The sequence below is a fragment of the Eurypyga helias genome, unplaced genomic scaffold, assembly GCF_000690775.1.
Source record: "Eurypyga helias isolate BGI_N326 unplaced genomic scaffold, ASM69077v1 scaffold17336, whole genome shotgun sequence".
Classification (NCBI taxonomy): Eukaryota; Metazoa; Chordata; class Aves; order Eurypygiformes; family Eurypygidae; genus Eurypyga; species Eurypyga helias.
The window spans coordinates 1-22,376 of NW_010257387.1; the positions used below are offsets into that span (position 1 = coordinate 1).

A 22,376-nucleotide genomic window follows, 5' to 3' on the forward strand; every position below is an offset into this window, starting at 1 on the left:
GACCTGCGCGAGGTGCTCGAAGGACAGGCGGCTGAGGCAAAAAAGAGTCATTTCGGAAAGGAAGCTGGTAAGTTCTAGAGTAAACCAGCTGTTCGTGTGTAATGCAGTTAACCCTGCTGGGTGGTCACCTCTCAGACATGGCGTTTCATGGCAGCTTCCCTGCTCCTTGCCGTTCTCTCCTCCAGCCATGCGGTACAGGCTTTTGGTGTGAGGGGCTGAAATCTGATGAACTTGGTCAGCAGGAGGACATAAGGCTGACCTCTGACTGTATCGGTGTTCAGAAGGGTTGTAGTAGCCCTAAGTTGGCCTTTAGCCTCAGCGCTTCTAGGGCCGAAGCACAAAGCCTTACATAGCTCTAAAGCTAAACCACTGCTTTTTCCCTCACCCTTTTTAGTCTTGCCTAGCAGGCAGCTGCCAAACTGTTTTATGGCAGAGAACCTGCAGGGACCTCGAGCTTTTTCTTCATATTCTTTTTCTAATGACATGCCTATGGGAAGATCTTGTTTTCTAATGATCAGTAAACCACGGCCTGTTCGAAGCAGTGGCTTCCTGCCTCGCCGTGTGGTGGTGCCAAATACTTTGCTAAAAGGCTCTTGAAGCAATCGCTGGTCATAACGTAACTTTAATTATCAAGAGTTAGGGTATTTTTTCAGTTGCTTGTCTTGGTATCATCATAATAATAAGACTCTCCCTCACGTGCTGTTTGGGCTGTTTAATTAATGTCACCCATATTGCTCATTGTCATTATGAAGTCCCTTAGCAACTGGCAGAATTTGAATGTTGCCACAATCAAGGCGATGCTTTCTCTTTTCATCCCGGTATGTAATCAATTTTACCTACCTGTATGAATGTTCTACTCTAACATTTTCCCTGGGGGGGTTTCAGCCCCCTTCCTGGAGATAGCTCAATATTTTCAAACCTGTTTTGCTGACAGAAGAGCTGAAATGTGCAGCATAGTTTGCCCCAAGACAGTTCTTAAACTCATGTCAGAAGTAGGAACAAGATCTGTGATTCTTTTTAAACCATATCTTTTTTACACCCTGAGCCATCTGGTTGTGGCTTATATTAAGATTGCTGCTGCTTATTCTGTTTGTCAATACTTTGTCTTCTTTGTCTTTAATACTTAATTGTTAGAAGATTGAGGTTTGCCTTAATTTCATTACCTGGTACAGAAAGCATGTATCAGTATGAGACTGTTCCTCTTGCACATGCACTATCTCTTTTTTCAAGTTTCAGTTCAGTTTAAAGAAGTAAAAAGTTCATGTGTGTGTGTATATATATATGTATGTGTATAAAATTCTTGTTCTCATGGGTAAGGACACAATTACTGAGTGATTTTGGTTTATAGTGTGGTAGCTGTTTGGAGCTACGTTTGAACATTATATACTGTATTACATGGATACTTTTCCTGTTATTAGTTCCCTTCGTGTGAATTTTGTACTTCTGGTATCTGAGCTGCTACATTAGGTTATATCAGCGTAGCCTCAGACATGTACTTTTAAGGGAGTTCTTAAAAATACTTGAAAAATGAGACAGATTTTTCTGTACAGTTATACTTAGTATGCTGTTTTATTTGATCTGTGAATGGCAGCAGAGTTCTGATTTCTTTTCTCTTTTCAAACCTGAATGGAACTCATCATGACTAAAAACAGCAGGTCTGCATATTGCTGAGTTTTGCAGAACAATCACCTTGTTGGAAGGTGACTCTGATACACTGTCCTTAAAGGGTACAAACCCCATTCTTTTTACAGACACGCTATTTCGTGGATCACCGCAAAGTGCGTGTGGTTGGAGGACAAGGTGGAGAAGGAGGTCATTCCTTTTATAGTGAACCCAGAAAAATATTTGGAGGCCCTGATGGTGGAAATGGAGGTGATGGGGGTCATGTCATTTTGAAAGGTAAAATTCACTACATCTGTTTTGTTTTGCATTGGCTTATTGCTTAACAGCCCACCCCTGGCAAAACCGACCCTGTAGGCAAGGTAGGAAGTGGTAAGTGTAGATGCTAAAATGGTTATTTGTCTATAAGATGTCTTTGCTTTTTAAACTTCATCCTGAGCTGTGGTAGCAGCAGCATAAATGATACTGTCAGCCTTAGGAAATGTTTTGAAAATCAAGGTATTTAGTGGCTGTTGCCTGATACTGTCATAAGGCTGAGATCAGATTTTATTCTTAAGATGGATGAAGCTGCTTCTCCCACCACCCTGCTGCAAAATCTGCTAATTTAGCAAATGAATTTACCAGAGTACTTTGTAATGGTTGATTTTGGAGCGGCCACTTAACAAAGTTGATGGTTAATAACTCTATGCAGATAATTAAGAGCAGTGAAACTTCATCACAATTTACGTTAATATCAGTGTTCCCTGATACGTCATTGCTGAGACAGTAAATAGGATATGCATTCATGCAGTATTAAAAAGGGAAAGAACATGCACAAGGTTGCTAAGTTCTGTGCCCGTTGTAAAACAATGTGTCTAAAATATGCATATTTTCCTTTACAGCTGACCAGCAAATGAAATCACTTTCTTCAGTCCTCCCCTTCTATCAGGGTTTTCATGGCGAGAGAGGAGGAAGGAAAAACTGTTACGGAGCTAATGGTGCATATGTGTATGTTAAAGTAAGTAACTTAAGGTTGCGTGCTAGTGTGTTAGCTTTGTATTAACATTGCTGATTTTCAGGCTGGCTGACCTTACTGTGAGAAAACATCATGTGTATTTTTGCAGGGAGCCTTACGTGCTGGCTCTGCTGAGACAGGGCTGGTTGGCACACCGGCAGGTCAAGCTGCTTTAAATTGTTCTTAAAAATTAGACTTCTCTGGAAGGTACATCTGGCCAAACCAAATACGGTTCTAATTTGCTTTGCTTCTAGGGCTCATGTGCCTAGAGTGGTCAGAACCCAGAACTTCTTAAAAAGGAGCAGGCTTTCTTTTTTTTTCTTCAACATGCTGGTTTTGGTGCACACCTACAATAGGTTTCTTAGCTCACTAGTGTGCTTAGGCTTCTCTCTTTAAAAGAAGAGAAAGAGGGTTATGGTACTGTTAACACTTTAATGCAGCTCAGCAGTCTGACAGTGCTGTTTGGGTCATGGAATCGTAGAATAGTTTGGGTTGGAAGGGACCTTAAACCCCTGAGGAATACCACTTGTCACTGGTCTCCACTTGGACATTGAGCCATTGACCGTAGCTCTTTTGAGTGCAAATATCCAGCCAATTCCTTACCCACCAAGTGGTCCATCTGTCACATCTATGGCCTGTAGCAGAACCCTACTACAATGTCACCTGTCCTTGCCTTCCCTTTAATCCTGGCCCATAAGCTCTCAGTTTGCTCCTCATCCATCCCCAAGCTGAGCTCTCTGTGCTCCAGATGCTCACTGATAGACAAGGCGACACCCCTGCCTCTTCTCCCCTGCCTGTCCTTCCTAAAAAGCCTGTATCCTTCCATTCTGACACTCCAGTCATAGGAGCCATCCCACCACATGTCCATGATGCCAGTAAGATCGCGGCCTTGCAGGCGTGCGCACGTCTCTTAACTCCTCTTGGCTATTTCCCGTGCCCTGTGTGTTCGCCTAGAGGCATTAAGTTGGGCCCACAATGAGAGCTGCATCCAGAAAGTGAGCCCCATGAGGTGCACTTCTCTTTTTGGATTCCTCAGCTTGAGAATATGGAGAAATGATTTTCAACAAATCTGAAATCAGACGGTAAAGGAACTATTGAAGGCAGCTTCTGCGGACTTTGAGGTTCAGTGTCATGCTTGCATCTCCTCTCACTTTAAGGTCCCTGTAGGTACACTGGTTAAGGAGGATGGGAAAGTTGTGGCTGACCTTACTCACCATGGTGAAGAGTATGTGGCAGCTTATGGAGGAGCTGGAGGGAAAGGCAATCGCTTCTTTCTTTCCAATGAAAACCGAGCCCCAGTATTATTTACTCCAGGAGAGCCGGGTCAGGAAAGGATCCTCCACCTGGAACTCAAGACAACAGCTCATGCAGGATTGGTGAGTGTCGCTGTGGTTCTTCAGCTTCTTAATGTTGTAGGATGACACTTGACTGACTGAAGAAGTAATGTTTGATGACATTTTTGTTAGCCTTTTGGCTTGCTTGGTTGGAGACACAGCTCGATGCTTTCTTGCTGTTACTTGGTAGAAGGGTGTCCAAAGTGATTTGCAGAGCTGTCACTCTACTGCTACTTGATGTCATCCTACTTTTGCTAAAATCAAAACTATATATGGAAAAGCAGTGTGCAAGATTCTTCAGTGATCAACAGACTTACTGATGATGTGCAGCAGCTTTGTCTGCTGACTCTGCAGGTGAACGGTACAGTATGGAGAGTTCTTCTAAATCAGTTTCTGTTTTGTTGGTTTTAATTTAAACTTCACCATTTTTTTTTTATCTTCTATTTCATCCCTATGTTTTGAAGTTCCCTCTTTTTACAGGAATTAAACATTTGACTTTGTCAGTTCCAGATTTAGCATACTCAGAAATGAAAATACTATTTAGACATGAATGCCAAGTCATTTTGGGACTTAAGCTGTTTTCATTTTTAAGTATGGAAATGTTTTGGCAGCAGCTGTTAAAAATATGCTCTTCTGCACTTCAACAACTGCAGAATAACTGGTCTAGAAGAATTTAGTAAATTTATTTAGGGACCAAGAAAAGAGTTGGCATTAGTGGGTCGATACGGTTAATTCTCTGACCAGCTGGACAGTCTGATCTACTTCTCACCTTTTTGGCACTAACTTGGAAATCTGAGATGAATCTGTTCTGTACTTTATATCCTCTGACAAGAATTCGGAGTGTCTGACATCAGCAAATAGGAGAATTTAGGATTTGATCTACTTTCATCTGAAGATTATTGACCATCAATGTAGCTATAGTATGTCAGCTGTAGAATATCCAGAATAACTTCCTTTCTGGGGTAGATTTGTTTAAATTCTTGCCTTCTCCCCAGAAGGCCAAGTTTCAGTTTAATTATTTGATGTCAAGACTCTGAAAATCCCAAGTCTGTAGGCATTCTGGTTATTTACAGGCCAAACTATGTTACTGAATGAGGGACAAAGCCAATTCTGAATTCTTTTGGAAAATAATTAATCAGAGTTAGAAAACAGAGATAAAATGAGAAGGGCAAGACGAAGTGTCGTACTATTTCAGGGTGAAAGATGTCTGATGTTATATACCCCTCTTCTATGTGGGTTATATTTAATGTTTATGAGGAAATATACATATAAATAAAGCGGGGTTTAGGAGAAGCAAAAAGGGGAAACCAGGATGCTTTTCAGAACTAAGTATGGAAAATTGATGGTGTTACATTCATATTGGAAGAACCTCACCACATCTGCAAAGCTGACAGTGTTTTCAATTGGGATTAACCTAGAGCTGTGGCTTTAATAAGTGTTTGTGTTCCAGGTGGGCTTTCCTAATGCTGGCAAATCATCACTTTTGAGAGCCATCTCCAATGCAAAGCCAGCCGTGGCCGCCTACCCTTTCACAACTCTCAATCCCCACATCGGTATCGTCCGCTATCAAGATTATGAACAAGTAGCAGGTAAGAATTGTAGTAGGTTGTGTGTACCTTGACAGCATTTTGCGTCACCTGGGTTATTCTTTGAAATGCTGCAGGAGTAAGTTTAGCAGTTCTGTAGAATTCATGCTAGTTCTGAAGAGCTTCAAAGAAAACAGCACTGAAAGGCCATTTCACACTCCCTTGTATGTGCCCTTAATATCAAGCGAGCAATCTGTCTGTCTTTACGAAACTAATCTAAATTTGGGGGTGGTTTTTGTTTGGTTGTTGGTTTGGGGGTTTTTGTGGGAGGGGGTGGATATGTTGGTTTCACTGTGAAATTTCTCTCATTGTAGTTGCTGACATTCCTGGCCTAATAAAAGGTGCTCATCAAAACAGAGGCCTCGGGATGGCCTTCCTAAGGCATATTGAACGCTGCCGCTTTCTCTTATATGTGGTGGATCTCTCTGTGTCTCAGCCGTGGATTCAGCTGCAAGCCTTAAAATATGAACTGGAGCAATATAAACAAGGATTGTCTCGGAGGCCTTGTGTTGTCATCGGGAATAAGATTGACCTTGCTCAGTCTAGGATCAACCTGCCACTCCTTGAAGAAGAGGTAGATGACCGGGTCATTGCACTGTCTGCCTTGACAGGGGACAACCTAGAGGAACTGCTGTTGCATTTGAGAGAACTCTACGACGCCTATGTGAAGACAGAACAATCACGAGGGCAAAGCCCAGTCAGGTGGTAGGAACCACAGCTACTGTGAACTGTGCTGGAAGGGGAAAAAAATTCCAATTTGATTAGATGGCATCTGTGTGGTTTTGTTTGGTTTGGGATTTTTTTTTTTTTTTGGTGCATGGGGTACAGCACATGGATTTGTTCTGGACGGCTGCATTGGAAAGGTTGGTTTGGTTGGTTGTTCACCTTTGAAGTGTCTCAGGTGTTTTACAATAAAATTTGAAAATTGTGATCGTGATGGGTGTTGAATTGGCTACCTGGGTCATGTTTGGCATTAGATAGCAATCTTTTCATTCCATAATTAACTACCTAGTCGAAATGACTGAATTTCAGGATCTGCAGACGATGCTGGCCTGCTTTCTGAACTGAAGTGATTCTCAATTTTCACTGGTCAAAAATTCTAAAATAATGAAAAGGTGGTCCCACGTTTATCTGGTTTTATACCATGACAACTTTCAATCATCTTCTCTTAAACTTTTCTCCCGTTTTGTTTGGTTTGTGCGTTGTTTTTTTTCCCTTCAGTTTTCTTGAGGAATCATAAGCAATGCTCTGAGAAGTCCTGGGCTTAGATATTACAAATAAAAGAAAAATGCAGTTCTCTGCCTCTTGTTTTGGGGTTGTTTGTTGGTTTTTTTTTTTACATTGTCATCTTGTGGACAGTGTTCTTAAATCTTGTTCTCTAGGAATTCAGAATTCTTGTCATGTTTAAACTAAAATTGGCTGGTTTCTGCGGTATCAGCAGTAGTGGGAATTACTCTGTGGGTTTAAAAACCAAAGTCAGCTGTAGCCTCCAACTACTCCATACGCCACAGCGAAGGCAATAACTCTGTCTGCTTGTGTCACTTTGCACATCTTGTTTGCTGTCGTGTAATACTCAGATGCTCTGAGTGGTGTGTCCTTAAAAGGCTGGCTTTCTGGGATGGCCGTTTTTCCCCTGGCTGCCTGTGGCTGGGAGGGAGCAGTCTTGTTCAATCTCTAAATTGAAGCTCACCGCACACCCTCCTGCTGTATCAGCGTTGGGCTCAGCTTGGTGATTAGGAATTAGAACTGACCTTGCCTGTAGAAGAAAGAAGGTGCACACCCCTTATTTTGAAAAGCAGCAGGTTTTTATTCTGACAAAGTCCAAGGTCAACTCAAATGCCTGCATTATTTAATAAAAATATGGGGAAAAGAGGTAATTACCTTTCCTAAATTCTGAATATTTCTGTCTGTGATCAGGTGTGGAAAGTAACCTATGCATTATAAGTGGTGATGTATCAGGAAAAAATGAGAGCAGATCTTAAATCCCAAACTCGCTGTCATGTTTTGTCTCGTACTTGCTTCATCTCTGGGATTTACCAACTGAATTAGGTAGAAGGCAATCCTCAGCTCTGTCTAGTTTGGTTTTGTGCGGCATTTTTTTGGCTTCACTGATGGTTTTTCTTTTGCTACGTGTTTTTCAGCCACATTTAATAAAAGCGGGAGAAGACTTGCCTGAGGACAAAAGCTGGTGCAACTCCTCTGCAGAACACTTGATCCCTACAAATACTTGGCGCTTTTGCTGACTGTGTTTCTGTATTTGGTGGTCTTTGAGAATGGCAGGGGGTGATTTAAAAGCTTCGGTATTCACTGGAGCTTTCACCCTTTCTTCCTAGTGCTCATGCAACCTCAGCTCTTGGAGTGGAGGGTGTTTTGTGTGGAGATGTGCAAAAAGCACAGCAGGTTGCTGGAGAGTTTAACAGTGTCTTATTGATGATATAATTGGTTTCTTTGAACATTTCAGCCACCTGTTCGGAGATGGCAGTATCAAGTTCCTAACCACACGCTTGCAGGGTTCCAAGAGCCCATACTCCTTCATCTGTCCATGAAAATTCCCAAACAGCTCCAGCTTTAGAGTGGGAACGATGTTGTAGGAGCTTGAACTACAGTAGTGGATACACGTGGCTACAAATAGGAGTAGCCTCCTGCTAGAGGTCCCTGTGCTCGTGCTGAACAAGAGGAGCGGCTCCTTGGCGCAACGCAGAGTTCAGGGCTTGGGTCGCCTTCCTTCGTAGTGCTCCTTCAGTATTGGCACGAAGATCTCTTGCATCCCATTCCAGGAATGCAGAGCTGAGGAGTAACCCCTGGTTCTGCTGAAAATAAGGTATTTACAAAAGAAACTCGTTTTGTGTCTAGGAACACAATTACAAATGATCAGATTAAGAGAGAGAATGACGAATGGTTTCAGAGAAGAATGATGTGCTGTGGGACTTTTTCCCACTTCTTTTTTTTGGCCGTGGGTGGGCTTGTTTGGTTTAGATTTTGAAGGTGTTTTGGTGGCTTTCTTCTGCATGACTTTGCTTAACTAGCTTTTGCTTTCCTCTGCTGGAAACTTTGTTGTCCTTGCTTTTCAGGTTGATGAGAGGAAAGAGATGGAGGATTTTATTTCTCTTTCTGACAATATGCCTTATTTTAATGTGAATTGAAGTCTGGTCTATTTTGTATTTCCTTGAGAAGCTCAAGCCATAATTTTGTTCAGCACTTTACAGTTCTAGTGCTCATCTTTTTAATACTTCTTTTAAGTACATGATTATATGAGTGTTTTAGTGCTAACTGGGGGTTTTTTATATGTATTTAGTTGCAATACTCTCCCCTTTTGTAAGTTCTTGGAAAATGTCGGTGGAATGAATTGAACAGAAAAAGAAAATGAGCTGTTGAGATAAAAACAAGCATTAAAAAGGACCACACTCTTTTAATCCTATGGATATTGAGGACTTGGTGCAGTACATGGAAGAAAACATCAAATCAGTGTGTTTAAGCATTTTGCTATCTGCTTTGCTTACACGTTTTTGTTAAGCGCTTTTTATTTTGCGTTACATAATATTGGTGAGGTGAATCAGCATGTGTTTGCGATGAACTGAACTGACAGCAGTAAAAAGGAGATCTTGCACTCTGGTTCTGCTCCGCTGCAGCACCGTGCTGGGAGGAGAGCAGGGCCTGCCACCACCACCCTGCTTCCCGTGCCACGGGGCTGTGCACAGACCACTGCTCGGGGTCACAGCGAGGGCAGGGAGACGCAGGATGCGGCACCAGATGCAGCGTGACGTCTGCCTCTCTTCATTCTGATAATACGTGTGCTGACGGTCGGGCTAAGGAGCAGCAGGCCACCGGTTTCTCCAATGCAGTGGAAAGCGAAGGCTGCCAGAAGTTTCACATCTCACTTGGTTTCTTTTTCCATCGCAAGGGAAATGCCTTTTACTATTGTATGTGCATTTATTAAGCCTCTTCATAGTGCCTTTATAAGTAAATTTGGGGTGAGTGCATAGGTACTCTGACTTGAACATGTTTAAAAACTCATAACCTGTTGTTTTTAAATATTGATTCAAATTACAGGAATGGCTGTGAACCGGTGATCCTACAGCTGGGAGAACGGGAACCTTGCACGTGTTTGTACAAGCTTCTGGATACAGAACACCAGTCTAACTGCTCTGCTGTTTTCTTCCACAGGGTATTGCTGACTGGGCTGACTGGCCAACACCTGTAGTGTAAGGTTGATGTTGGGCCCGAGGTTAGGTGTGTTGCCAGTGTGCAGCTTAATGAGTTATTAACTGAATGGCAGGTGGAACGTCAGTAAGGTGTAGAAAGGCTGCTGGGATGCTAATATGGTGTTTGAACTCTTACCTCTGCCACGGCAATTAAAAGACAACATAAGCTTTGGCTTAATCTTTCTACAAACATCACTGTTGTGTAAAAATGGATTTTTACTAGTAGCAAGATCACCTTGACTTTGGGGGCCCTTATTTTTGGGGAGACCATAGTCCATCATCTGGAGATTGCTGTCTTGCATACAGGTTGAGGAGTGAGGCTTTCTGGGAGAAGGTGGTACATTTGTGCATGGAGAACAGGAAAGTTTGGAGCTCAGCACCTCTTCAGTAGCTCTACAGCCCTATCATTCCGGTGGAGGTTATATTTTGGTTTTTTTGACCACATCTGTTAATAATAAAGTTTATCACCATTGTGATATAATTTAAAACTTCATCCTGATACTGCTCAACTTCATCCCAGCGTCGATGCGTGCCTGGCCTTTAAAGAACAGCTTTGTTTCTTCCACCTGTCAGCCACACTGCAGTGTCCAGTGCTGTTCCCCATGAACAACTCTCCCCCTCTTGTTAAACAGGGATTAATTGTGCCTGCACTACGGAGGTCTGGAAAGACTGAAGTTATTAATATTTGGAGGGGAGGTTATAAGTGTGTGGCAGTAATGATAAGGGATGATTTTGCAACTCTGGATAATAGAACAAAGCTACCTTCAGGCTGCTCTCTCAGTTTTTCTCTGTGCGGTTCTGAAATTTATTATGTGGTATGTGCCCATTTTTCTGAGACATAAAACATAGCTGGTAGGACAAAGGCAGGGAGATTTTTATCAACCTTGTTTTAATACTGAGATTGTGTTTGTCCTTCATTTTCCCACTGAGAGTAATTTTTCATCTCCTCTTTCCTGATTGAAATAGAATTGTCCAAGGAGGCCTTAACAGCGTCTGATTTCTTATCCGCAGGGTTTGGGTTTTTTTTCTCTGCCCTTGTTTATATGAAATACCACTTTGACTCCTTGAAGTGTGCATTCCTTTGTTAGGCTCTGTTCTTTGCTTAGTTCTCTACTGTTTTGTCACCAAGGGGGAAGTATTTGTGTATTATACACGCATTTCCTGAATGATGACTGGAGACAAAGGACTAGCTATGCTACCAAACCTTGTAATTATGATTTAATAACTAACTCATGTCTGCATACTCAGTGTCAGTAAGTGGTAATGGGTATGGCTGGTTACTTTGTTACAATCCATTTTATTCTGGTAACATTCCATTAATTTTAATTGGAGTCACTCTGGTATAATGCAGTGGTGACCCAGGCCCAGGCTGTGGGGTTTGCTTTATGTTTTTAACCTGACTGCAGCAGCGCAGCATGCTCACATTCCGGTATGTCGTGGCTGTTGGGTAAAATAAGGCACAAACCATGAAGAGCCTTGTGTGTACTCATATATGCTGAAAATGTTTTATACAGACTAGATCGCCTTTAAAACACATGCTTTAGAAATGCACTTGGATCCAGACTTATTAGCACTGATTGAAAAGCAGGACTAAAAACTAACTGCAGGACAAATTAGCTTTTGTGATTGAAATCCTGGGTGCCTTTTTGTCTTTGGAACTGGAGAAATCAACAGTCAGTGTGTAGGTCAGAGTCTGTATTTTAGAAAAACATGGAGGGATTTGGGTTGGTTTTAGCACGTGGAAAAGCTTGGTCATAGTTTTAAGGATTTTTTTCCATTTGAATCTTGACATTTGGTTCCTCGGTGCTTAATTGCCATTGAGATTGGAACATCACTATTTTCCAAAGACATGTGAATCCCCGCCCAGTGCTTCCTTTGTACACGCACTAATCAACCATTGAGAGAAGTTAGCTATTCGCTGTCTAAATCTAGGGAAATTAATCTTCCACGGAAAGTGGAAAAAAAGCTTCTGAAGAAAAATATTTGCATGAAGCAATGTAATTGCTAAAACACTGGTTGTCAAGAAGACATCTGTGATATTACAGATGAACTATCTATATTTTGATTATCTTATTCATGAAGTCATACTGTTTTCTGGCTATTCATTTCCTGTTTTCCTCTGTTACAAATCAGGAAGATGAGTTTGGGCAGCTAGTTTGCTTTGTCCAGACAGGACAGACATTTATCACATTGAAAAAATAACCTGGTAAAAGGTCACCGTATTAAATCAACTGTGGGTTTTTTACTGCATTATTTTAGAAAATGTTTATTTTCTTCATTTACCCACCCCCACACCAGACATGTAATGGAAGTTTAAAACAGTAATTCAGATCAACAATTACTGGGACAGGGAGCTCTGTCTAGAAAAACAAAAACTGGTGACATGTAGTAACTTCAGTGCCAGACACTGTGGGTTTGAGACTTGCCCACCTATGGTCCCTCTGCAAGGTCCTTATGGCCCCTCTGACTGAAGATGTGAAAAATGTATTTTATTTTGGTAAGCGAAATCCTCTCTGTTTCTATATCAACCGGAATTTTGTAGCTTCATTAACTAATTTATTGCCATTAGGAAAATGGCTTTGAGGGATGAAAATTTCATGGTTTACATCATATCCTTTTTCTTTTTTTAGTATTAGAATACCTCATGTTTGAGAGTGATTTATTAACCTTCTTCTGCTGGTAGAAACTGAATCACAGCAGGCCGAGGTCTAAATCTAGCCAGGCTGGGAAAAGCTTACATCCCACTGAATTTTAGAAATACCGAGTTTAAAAGTTTGGATTTGGACCCCGGTGGCCTGCAGAGTGACACAGGAAGTCTGTGACAAGGCAGAGGACCTGGAGCTGGGGAAACAAAATCAGTGTAATGCTAGTCCTGTTACACTACTATTTTTATTTTGGGTATCTTACAAGCCTATCATATAGGTAACCATCTGTGTCACGTCTGCATTTGTAGCTTCGGAGCCCTTCACCTCCCGGCGTGCTGAGACGCACAGGAATACACCACCCCCTGAAGAGATGCCCAGTTCAGCGTGCTGCTCCACGTCTGCCCTCCCCAGAAGCCTTCGGGATCCAAGTTACCCTCTTGGTGGTACTGCGGCCCGTTTCCGTGTTCGGGAGCTTTCTGGGAGCTGACTCAGGGTGTATCCTAGTTTTACCAAAGGCATTCAGGTTTTCTTTCACAGCAAGTAAAACTTCGTTTGTAGATGGGTTACAAAAATTACCATGTGAAACATGCACAGTTTATTAGCTGGTGCTACTAATTCATGTAAATTATCACTAATTAAATGTTCTAAAGATAGTAATTTTTTTTTAACGCCTATTAAATATACTGAAGTGGCTTATGAAACCGATCAACACAGAACAGCTCTAGAATTGTACATGAAGACTAAATTAAGTCTGAGTGCTACAGAAGTTAATTGCCTAATGTATTTAGTCTGGGAACAAAACCAATAGTACATTTAACTAACCAGGTTGCTTGATGAGTGAGTGCGCAGTTGGAAATTTGCTTTTAGTGAATATTCAAGCTAAAAAATAGCTATATTCCCACTTTCATGCTAGTGAAGCCTGAGTGCTTCTATTAATGGAGAAAATAATTGTGGAGGGTCACAAATGTAATTGAATAAAGAAGGAACTTGCTCAGGTTTTCTCAGAAAATATTTGATGCTTGCTCTTGTCTTTGATAGTTAATATGTCTCTTTTTCTAAGGCAGTTTGGTAGATCCTGGTGGAACACAAATGCCTCTTCTGAGATTGTTGTACAAGTCGGCCCCATTCCTGTGGATGCCCCATCCCTGGGAGTGTCCAAGGCCAGGCTGGATGAGGCTTGGAGCAACCTGGGCTATGGAAGGGGTCCCTGCCCATGGCAGGGGGGGTGGAACTAGATGGTCTTTAAGGTCCCTTCCAACGCAAACCATTCTATGGTTCTGTGTTGGGTGTTTCGGTCATACTTGCAATGACAATTTTCCATGCATGTTTGACTTCCATCTTTCCCTTTCTCTAGAAGGAGCTATGTGTCAGCATTCTTCTGTCTATATAGTTCTGCGCAGTACTTTGCAATCTTTATTTCAATTAGAAGCATTAATGGCAACAACAAAGGATCTTCTTGATACTTTTATGAAAGCTCTTGTATAACAGGTTAATTCCTACTTCTCAGAGGGCTTAACATGGGCTGCCTGCAAGCATTGTACATATTACTTTATCCCTGTATATTTTGAATACAGGCTCTATAAAAGATATTAAACAGTGCTTTAGCTGTAATGGTCTATTAAATTTGTGCTGCTTAGAATGTAAATTATTTTCATAATGGGGGGTAATTGCTCTGCTTTGTCAATCCGTCATCAATTCATGAACACTGCAGGGTGTACGTGGAACCTCGTGTTCAAGGAATTACATATGCAACTCCCGTTATTGTTTGTTGTTCAATAAACAGCTTCTAATGACTAAAGCTGTGTGTGAACTGTTACTTAACAGCTAAAAAATTTGCCAGAGCTGTCATTGCTGTTCTAGCTGAGAGCTTGTTGTTTGTGAACACTCAGAGATATCTTGAATGAGATTATTAACCACTTTGCAATCAGTTTTCCTTCAGTGTTAATTGTGCTGCTCAATCCTAGGATATGTTAAAAATCATTCAAAAGTCAGTGCTGGATCACAGATACATTTTTGTGCTTGAAAGGACAGATGCCTAAGTTGTGGGCATAGTCTGCCTTTGAAAGTTCTATTTTTGTCATGAATTGTGCATTTACATGCACAGGAGGGGTACTTGTGGTGTTTGTACACACACACGCACCACAGCATCATGCCCTTTCCTTCCCATCTGTAATATGTAACCACCCTATGTTATGGCAGGGGGTCCTGGGAATTGTCGACAGGGATTTGATGTCTCAGAAAAGCCTTTACAACACAACAGAAAGTCCTGGTCGGTGCATCTGAGTCATTTTAAAAATGGTTTCAGGTTCTAGAATTTTACAAATGGAAAAATAATAATCTTGCTCTTCCCCTACAAATGTGAATGCATAGCTCAGCCTATAATGTTTGGTAATTGAATTAAATATTAGTTCCTTTTTGTACCCAGACTGTGCAAACAGCTTGTAAATTACAGAGTAAAATGGGGGGCTTGTAAATACCTATTAATAAGTAATGCTCCTGCGTCCTGGACTATAGCACTACAAATGGTGCTGATTTAGTGAGTCATCAGCATTCCTGAGCCCACAAGAGGTTTAGGGACAGAGCTGGGGTTTTCTGACCTTTGAGGTATGTACAAGTCTTCCTCTCCCAGGGAGCAGTTGGGTTTGTTGACGTGAACGCCCGTGATAGTTTTACCAGGTAGTGGTACCAGGTTAAGGATAGTATTATCCTTAACCAGAATTTCTGTTGCTTATCTAAACCCCGTAATTCTTTAATCCTGCAAATACAACTACATTGGCAGGAGAGTATGTTCTGCCATGGTGAGGAGGGAAGGGGGAGGTTTAAGTTGGGGTTAAGGGAACACACAGGTGTTCAAGGACATCCGTGAAATGTTGCATGAGTGCGGCTAGGCTTGCGGTGTTAGAAATCGAGAGAGCTTTTCCCTGTTGTGGCACCCATCCAACGTGGCTAGTGGAGTGTTTTTGTACTGGCTTCCAATTCCCACATGGCAAGTAAGGATAGTAATACTCCTTATTGCGTCCCACCCATTCGCAGAATGAGTTCTGTAGAGTGGAGAAGGTCTCTTTGGAGACCAGGTCTACACCCCGAAGCTGTGCTGGTGTCACTGCGTGGGAGCCGGGTTATGAAAATTTAAACCTCCCTCAGAGAAATCATGTTGTTAAACTTCCGTCTAGCAAGGGTACTAACCTACTGTCTTTCCATCCTAGTTCTGCTGTGAGAATGAATGTTCATTTACAAACTCGGAAGGAAAACCATTAGCATTCTTTCAAACCAAAATATAATCACATCTTCTTGATTTCAAAGCCCGTCCCTCAGCAAATCTCATTAATTATCCCAGACAGGTGTTTCTCAACAAAAGCTCCTTCTTGCATTGTCTCTTCTTCTCTAGCCTCCTACTTGAGCTAATGAAGCTTCAGTGATGCCTCTGGAACAATGGAGCAATTTATATAACTACAGGTTGGAGAGAACAAATAAGGAACGGTAATTGAGGAAGGGCGCGGAAAAGAGGCGGTGGGAGCAAAGTTCGTCCGTCTGTGTAAAGAGATCTCTCATTATGGTGATTAGGGAGGAAGCATTACAGCACCAAAAAGAAAGTAGCTGTGCTGAAAAACATTCTGTGATGGTTTATTGATACGCAGACGCTCTATGGAAGGACCACCGACCTTGTTCTGGTGGCCTTTACGTCCTCGAGTTAATGGAGCGTGGGTTTGTATTAAGAGAAGGGAACTGCCACAAGTCTTGTGGAAAGTCACTAAGGTTCTTTATAAAGCTCCGGGGTACGATGTACAGCTGCCTCAATGTTGTTTACTGTGCTTAAACTGGTTCCTTCTCTCTGGAAATAGCTGGATTTCTTTTCTGTGTGGAAGCCTGTGTGCTTCCACAAACATTTGATGCGTATTTGGAGTTAGCGCAAGCCTTCTTTCATGGTTTCTGAAAACAGGTCCTGCCTGCTCGCTTTATGTCTAGGCAATAGGAACGGGGCATTTTTATTAGGTATGGCAGCAAAAATAATATATATAGGTGTTTTGCCTGGCTAGTTGACAAGAAGCCTTGTCTAATAATCATGTGTTTTCACAGTTCGTATTTGATTATGCCTAGAATCTCCCTAGTCCCTGCCTCTTCCAAATACATAGACACATTTATATTCTGAACACTGAAAATCAGCAGGATTCAAATACTTTTTAACGTATGTTTGAATTAGTCATCAGCTACTCTGAAACTTCAAACCATCTTATAACATTTTCAGTATGAAAACCAGGCGCAGGTGTGACCTCATGTCCAGGCATAAGCAGTTATTTTTCTTTATTATTTAGCAAAGCAAGAGCTCTACTTTCAGGAAGGAATGTAAATATCTTCCCTGAAAAACCCACCAATGAATAAAATTACCTTCAGCTAAGTTTAGGTAATTCTGCCCATATGGAGGTCAGAGACCATAAAAATGCTGTGCAAAAGGCTCACAAGAAATGTGCCCATTTCTTCACTCTTTGAGGAAAGGACTTTAAGACCAAAAGCACATTCTGAAAGCTCAGAGAAAAGTACCATTAGGATTTTAAATTATATTGATGTCACTAGTGGAACTCCTAAGAGATGGCATCTGCACTTTGCTGCAGGTGTATCATGGTCTCGGGGATCTCTGAAAGCAAACCCAATCTGCACCAATTCCCTGTGGGCATTATGAATTCTGCGAGTCTCTCAAAACTGGGTATTTTGTTCACAGCTTTACCTCTCTGACCGTGTGAACACATGAAAGAAAGGAATTCCTAGCCCCAGTGCTTGCAAAGGCACCTTGAAATTTAAAGCTGGTCTCATTGCTCTTGAACGGACTTACTACTAATGGACATAGGAGAAAACCTGCTCTTTGCCATCAGTAGGTAAATACGTACTCGTACGCTGAGCGTTCAAGAGCAGAGGCTCAGACTAGCTGGGAGAAAAGTCATGTTCAGAATTTAGAGTTGCAACTCCCTTTTTAAATGGCTGCTTGCTCAGCTCATCATGTGCAGGAAAACCAGATGGGTAAATACTTACTTGTAAGCTGAGTGTTTGAGAGCAGAGGCTCAGACTAACTGGGAGAAAAGTCCTGTTCAGAATTTTAAAGAGTTGCAACTCCCTTTTTAAATGGCTGCTTGCTCAGCTCATCATGTGCAGGAAAACCAGATGTGGAGCTAGGAGTGTTAATGTGGTGTGGTATTTTTTAATTTGATTCAATTAATTCAAGCTCTAAGAAGGGGAAATTTACAGGAATGGGCAGGAAAAGCCTACTAAAATAACTCCGTATATATTCCCTGTTGCTTAGCTCTGGTCTTGCTAATGTTTTCACATTTTTGTGTGTATTGGAATGTGGGGGAAATAAAGAAAACCACCTCCCTCTGTCATCTTCCTGGTTTATTCCTGGTTTATTTCGTGTCCCGTGCGGGTAAAGGAAGTGGCACCGGAGCAAGTGTTGGGGCATGACTTCAGAAGCTGATAAAATCTTCCTAGAGAAAGCTGGCTCTTTGAATGTTGGAAGGTCATATGAAATGGGGCCTATTTCTCTTTTGCAACTGATTTAGTATCATTTTAACAGTTACTTGGGCCTCTACTGCATTTCAGAGACCTTCCATTGATCCAGTGAAGATCATGCAGGATAATCTTTAAAATCCCTTTTTCTGGAGGATGAGCACATGAAGTAGATAACCAAGTTAAAAAACCCAAAAAGACAGACACAGCAATTTCTCCACCCTTTCCTTAAGGTATAATGCAGTCAATAGCTTCTCTTTTCACCAGACTGAACCATCGAGTAGTCCCATCTCTGTGAACAAATGGAGAACCACAGCTGGAAACTGGTACCCTGTTCACATGATGTCATTTTTAAGCAGGCCAAGTGGATTTTGTAAGTCACAGGAAGATTAATGTTAATGTAACCTCTGCATACCTCAGTCGCAAGTAACATGCTCTGGAAAAGAACTGGAGATGGGAAGAATTAAGTGATGAGCTCTCACCACACCCTTACTGTGCTCTCAGGAACCTGTTAATCCAGGTAAGGGAAACTCAGCTCTTTCGGGAGCTATTTTTTTGCAAAATGTATATGCTTTAATTGTCTCCTCAGACAAACCCATAGATGTTGTACTTTCAGCTGGATTTTGTAACTTCCAGCAACACCCTCTTTACCATAAAATATTGGGCAAACTCGATATAAAAATACTTTATTGGGGTTTTCAGAAGGTAACAGACACAAGGAAAGGTACAGGCAGGCTCAACAGAACATACTGCCAATTCTTAGCACACATACTTCAAAGGATATATTTTAACCCATATATCATGGTCTGACTGAACATGTCACGGGACTGAAATATCATATACACAAAACAAGACATCATTTAAAACCTGACTTCAGATGACAATACTGGTCTACTCAACAAGTATCACTGGAATAAAGTTGGATAGCATTTTCTGCGATTCCTAGCAGCAGTCAAAAAGCAGTTTGCTTACAACAGTTAAGTGTAATTGGCAATCACAACATCATAGGCTTTTGGGTACTACTTCACAGCGTTTGGGTTTGTATTTGTAAATGTAGTTTTCAGACTTATGATCTTGAGCTTCCCTGTACAATACTGTTAAATATGAGCGTTTGCCATGGCAACTAATTAGTGTATTTGCATTACTGTATTGCTGAGCAGTGCCAACGGAGATGGGCAGTTGAAGTCTTTTGCTTTACAGTCATACTACCTCTGTTCCCAAACAAGTCAGGGAATGAACGAGCAAGTACGATAAAGCACGAGATGGGAAGCGGAGATAAAATGCCCCAAATTTTAAGACTGAGGCTACAGGCCTGGTCTCTTGAATCTGTTGCTCTGTAAAAAAAGCTTACATTGCCTGAAACAGCTCAACCCAGCTCTCCGAATTACGTGTTTTAAAAGGAAGCATGGGAGAGTTCTGGAACTTGCTAAAATTAAGAGGCCTGAAATGAATTTAAAAAGAAGGAACACAAGTTTCACTTCTCCCAGTGCTTGTCATTCTCCAGCACATTGCCAAAAGAGACTTTAAGATCCTGCAGAAGAGGTTTTGAAATGTCTTCGGGTCATCATGAGGGAGACTGTGGAGAAGCCAATACCCTGCTGGCACCTTTCCCGGAGGCTCAGCAGCCCTCTTCTGCACATCCTGCTGGGATAGGGATGGGGCTTGCTCCTGCCGCACAGCTCGGGGCAGGAGGGCAGCGCTCCCAAGGGCTGTGGCAACAGTGGTCGGCATGCGGCTGGATGCAAAGGAGATTGGATCAGATTTGAAGCAGGGATCAGGGAATGTCAACAGGGTGATGCAGGATGCTCTGAGCCTGGCTGGAGGCTCCTTAGGGCAGGAATTTGTCCCTTGGTGGGAGTGGAAGAGACATCTACTGCACCACACGCTGCAGGGATCTAGATTATGGCTGTAGCTGTAACAATAAATGGGGTGTTTTCCTTCTGAGGTTCATTCTTTTCTTTCTGTACCATCACATACGTGTCATAACTTAAGTGAACGGAAAAAATCCTCCCAGTCATGGGAAAAACAGGTTCGGCAAGCAGGTGAACTGTAATTTAGTCCAGTCGTTTTAGGTTAGATATTTGTTGTTAGCTGTTATTTTTTTCAGTTTTAAGGACATGCTGGTGCCGCTCTGGCTGACTAGGTGGCAGCAGAACTCTTTTGCGGCACCCGCAAGTGGAGGACACAGATTGCACTACCTGTGGTTCATGTCAAAACCCCCTTACCCTTCTACTCTGCGTGGTTTTGCTGTTGATGGACTAGAATAAATGAATAGTGGTCTCGCTGCTGCCTTCCTCACGTGCCCCAGACCAGGGCTCCCAGGTTCTTCCAAGGAAGGAAGCTACAGTACTTTTCCGTAACACGGGTGTATTGAAACAAGGCTCTTCTCCTGCACACCCTTCACTTCCAGCAGTTCTGAAGGGGATCGTGAGGTTGAATCTTTAGCTTCTTGGGACAGAGGAGTTTAATAAAAGCTCTTCTGAAGCTGTAGTGGCAGAGGGGGTACAGGACAGGGTTGACAGCAGAGTTGATCCACAGCAGCCAAAAGGAAGTCTCGTACCAGTAGTCAGAGATGCAGCGGCCGTGGCAGCCAGCGCGGATGATCATCAGGAGGGTGTATGGCGCCCAGCAAATCCCAAAAATGCCCACGATGATTGCCAGCGATTTGGCCACTTTCTTGTCTCTAGAGAGCCTGAAGCGTTGAGTCATGCTCTGGGACACTATCTTCATCCGTTTCTCCAAGGACAGAGTGGATGCTGAATTTTTACAGCCCTTTTTGTTGTAACACTTCGGCTTACCAGAGCTCTCAGAGCTTGTTGACAGCAGGTCGTGGGCACCCAGGCTGGCAGTGGAGGCTGCCGCTTGAGCTTTGCTCTTGGAGAGGTCGAGGGTTTCAGCTGGCTCCTTCTGCTCCCACTTACAGCATTTCAAAGAAAGCTTTGCTTCTGGGCTCATTTCCATCTCTTCAGTGAAGGACTGGTTGTGCACTTCGTGGAAAATATCCAGGCGTATTTTGGTACGCTTCTGTATGTTCAGGTAAATGCTCAGGTTGAAAAACATGACACTGATGAAAGGGGTGAAAAACTCCAGCGTAGAGGCTGTCATGAGAAAATACCAGTTGTAGAAGAATTCTGCGTAGCATTCCCCGGTCGGTATGATACTCTGGCCTGATACGTACTCCCAGCTGATAATGGCAGGTCCGTAGAGCAGGAACGCTAACACCCATACCATCACCATCTTCAGCACCGCTTGCTTGGTGTTGCCTTGCTGGGCTCTGTAGGCGACCTGCAACGGGGAAACCTTAAGTGTGGCCACACACCCCAGCTGGTGGAGGCTCTTCACAGATGAACCGGTAGCGTTCCTGGTAAAGTTGCTGGGCAATATCCCAGCAGGGTAACAAATGCATGTGCCATAGGCAACAGGAGCAATTGCTAGATAAATCACACGCCTGCAGGGAAGACTTAGAACCCTCATCGTGCAGCTCCAAAACCTGATGTGGCTTTCGCTCAGTGGAAATGTACTGACTTGGTTGGAGCCCAGCAGCATCCCACCGCTTCCCTGAGTTGTCCCCAGCTACTCTCTGCAAGTCCCGGGGAGAGGCACGCATCCAACTCCTGGGCTAGGCAGGCATCTAGCCCTGCCTCTCCCCGAGCCTTGCAGCTAATCCGCGGCGTGTCTGGCGTCAGGGAATAGGCAGACAGGAATGGATCTGACCTGCCTGCCGGTTGCTCGTTACCTCCTGCAAAAGGCTGAGCGTTTTCATCTCACCGCGTACCCAGAGACCTCAGGGCAGTGCGCTGCCCAAGTTGGTGCTGCTACCTGCTGCCTTGGTAGCCAGGGAGAAGCTGGGAGTCTGACTGCAATCCACATGTTTGTCCTGGAGATAATAAGCCCCTGCAAGTCAGTAATAGGTCTGCTTACCTCGCTGCCTCACCTGCACACTACTATCCTGTCATCTGGGAAGGGAACACCTGCACAATGGGGTCTGAGCCTTAAATGATTTAATTATGCCAGGAATACTAAACTCGAACCACAGCTGAATTTTGTATTTGTGGATAATTATTGCTTTCCATCACCAGGCTGAAAGATTCATAATTTCTGGAGCATTCAAAGAGCTTTTAATTATTGCAGAGAACCTGGAGAATAAAGCAGGAGGAGAGTTATTCCCCTCTCAGCTGCCATGACAGGACTCACCGCTCTTGTCACCGAGAGGAATCTGTCATAGCTAATCAGTACGATGTTGAAGACTGAAGAGGTGCAGAGCAGGTAATCAACTACCAGCCAGAGTTTGCAGAGGCTTCTCCCGAAGATCCATCTCCCCGTCAGCACATAGGGCACGTACAAGGGAATGCAGAAGGCACCTGCGGGCAGAGGGGTCCGTGTCCACTGAGATAACGGAGGCCGCCCCCGGGGAGAGCCGCGGGCACCGAGCTGGGTCCTTCCCTGCCTCGCAAGAGCCCCCCACACCCGGGAAGGGGGGATGAGGGGGTGGCTCCTGG

The 22,376-nt window shown here is 43.0% G+C and overlaps 2 protein-coding genes across 2 annotated transcripts; one reads left to right on the top strand and one right to left on the bottom strand.

Moving 5' to 3' along the window:
- Positions 1 to 4: 4 nt before the first annotated feature.
- MTG2 (mitochondrial ribosome-associated GTPase 2) lies at positions 5 to 6,243 on the top strand (the record flags this gene model as incomplete). Its single annotated transcript, XM_010153997.1, has 6 exons — positions 5 to 67; positions 1,752 to 1,899; positions 2,502 to 2,617; positions 3,772 to 3,990; positions 5,399 to 5,537; positions 5,849 to 6,243. Coding segments are annotated over 6 exons (1,080 nt in total), but the record flags the coding sequence as incomplete, so codon positions are not given.
- Positions 6,244 to 20,277: 14,034 nt separating this feature from the next.
- HRH3 (histamine receptor H3) lies at positions 20,278 to 22,238 on the bottom strand (the record flags this gene model as incomplete). The annotated part of the gene is made up of 2 exons (XM_010153998.1): positions 20,278 to 21,162; positions 22,072 to 22,238. Coding segments are annotated over 2 exons (1,052 nt in total), but the record flags the coding sequence as incomplete, so codon positions are not given.
- Between the last annotated feature and the right edge of the window lie 138 nt (positions 22,239 to 22,376).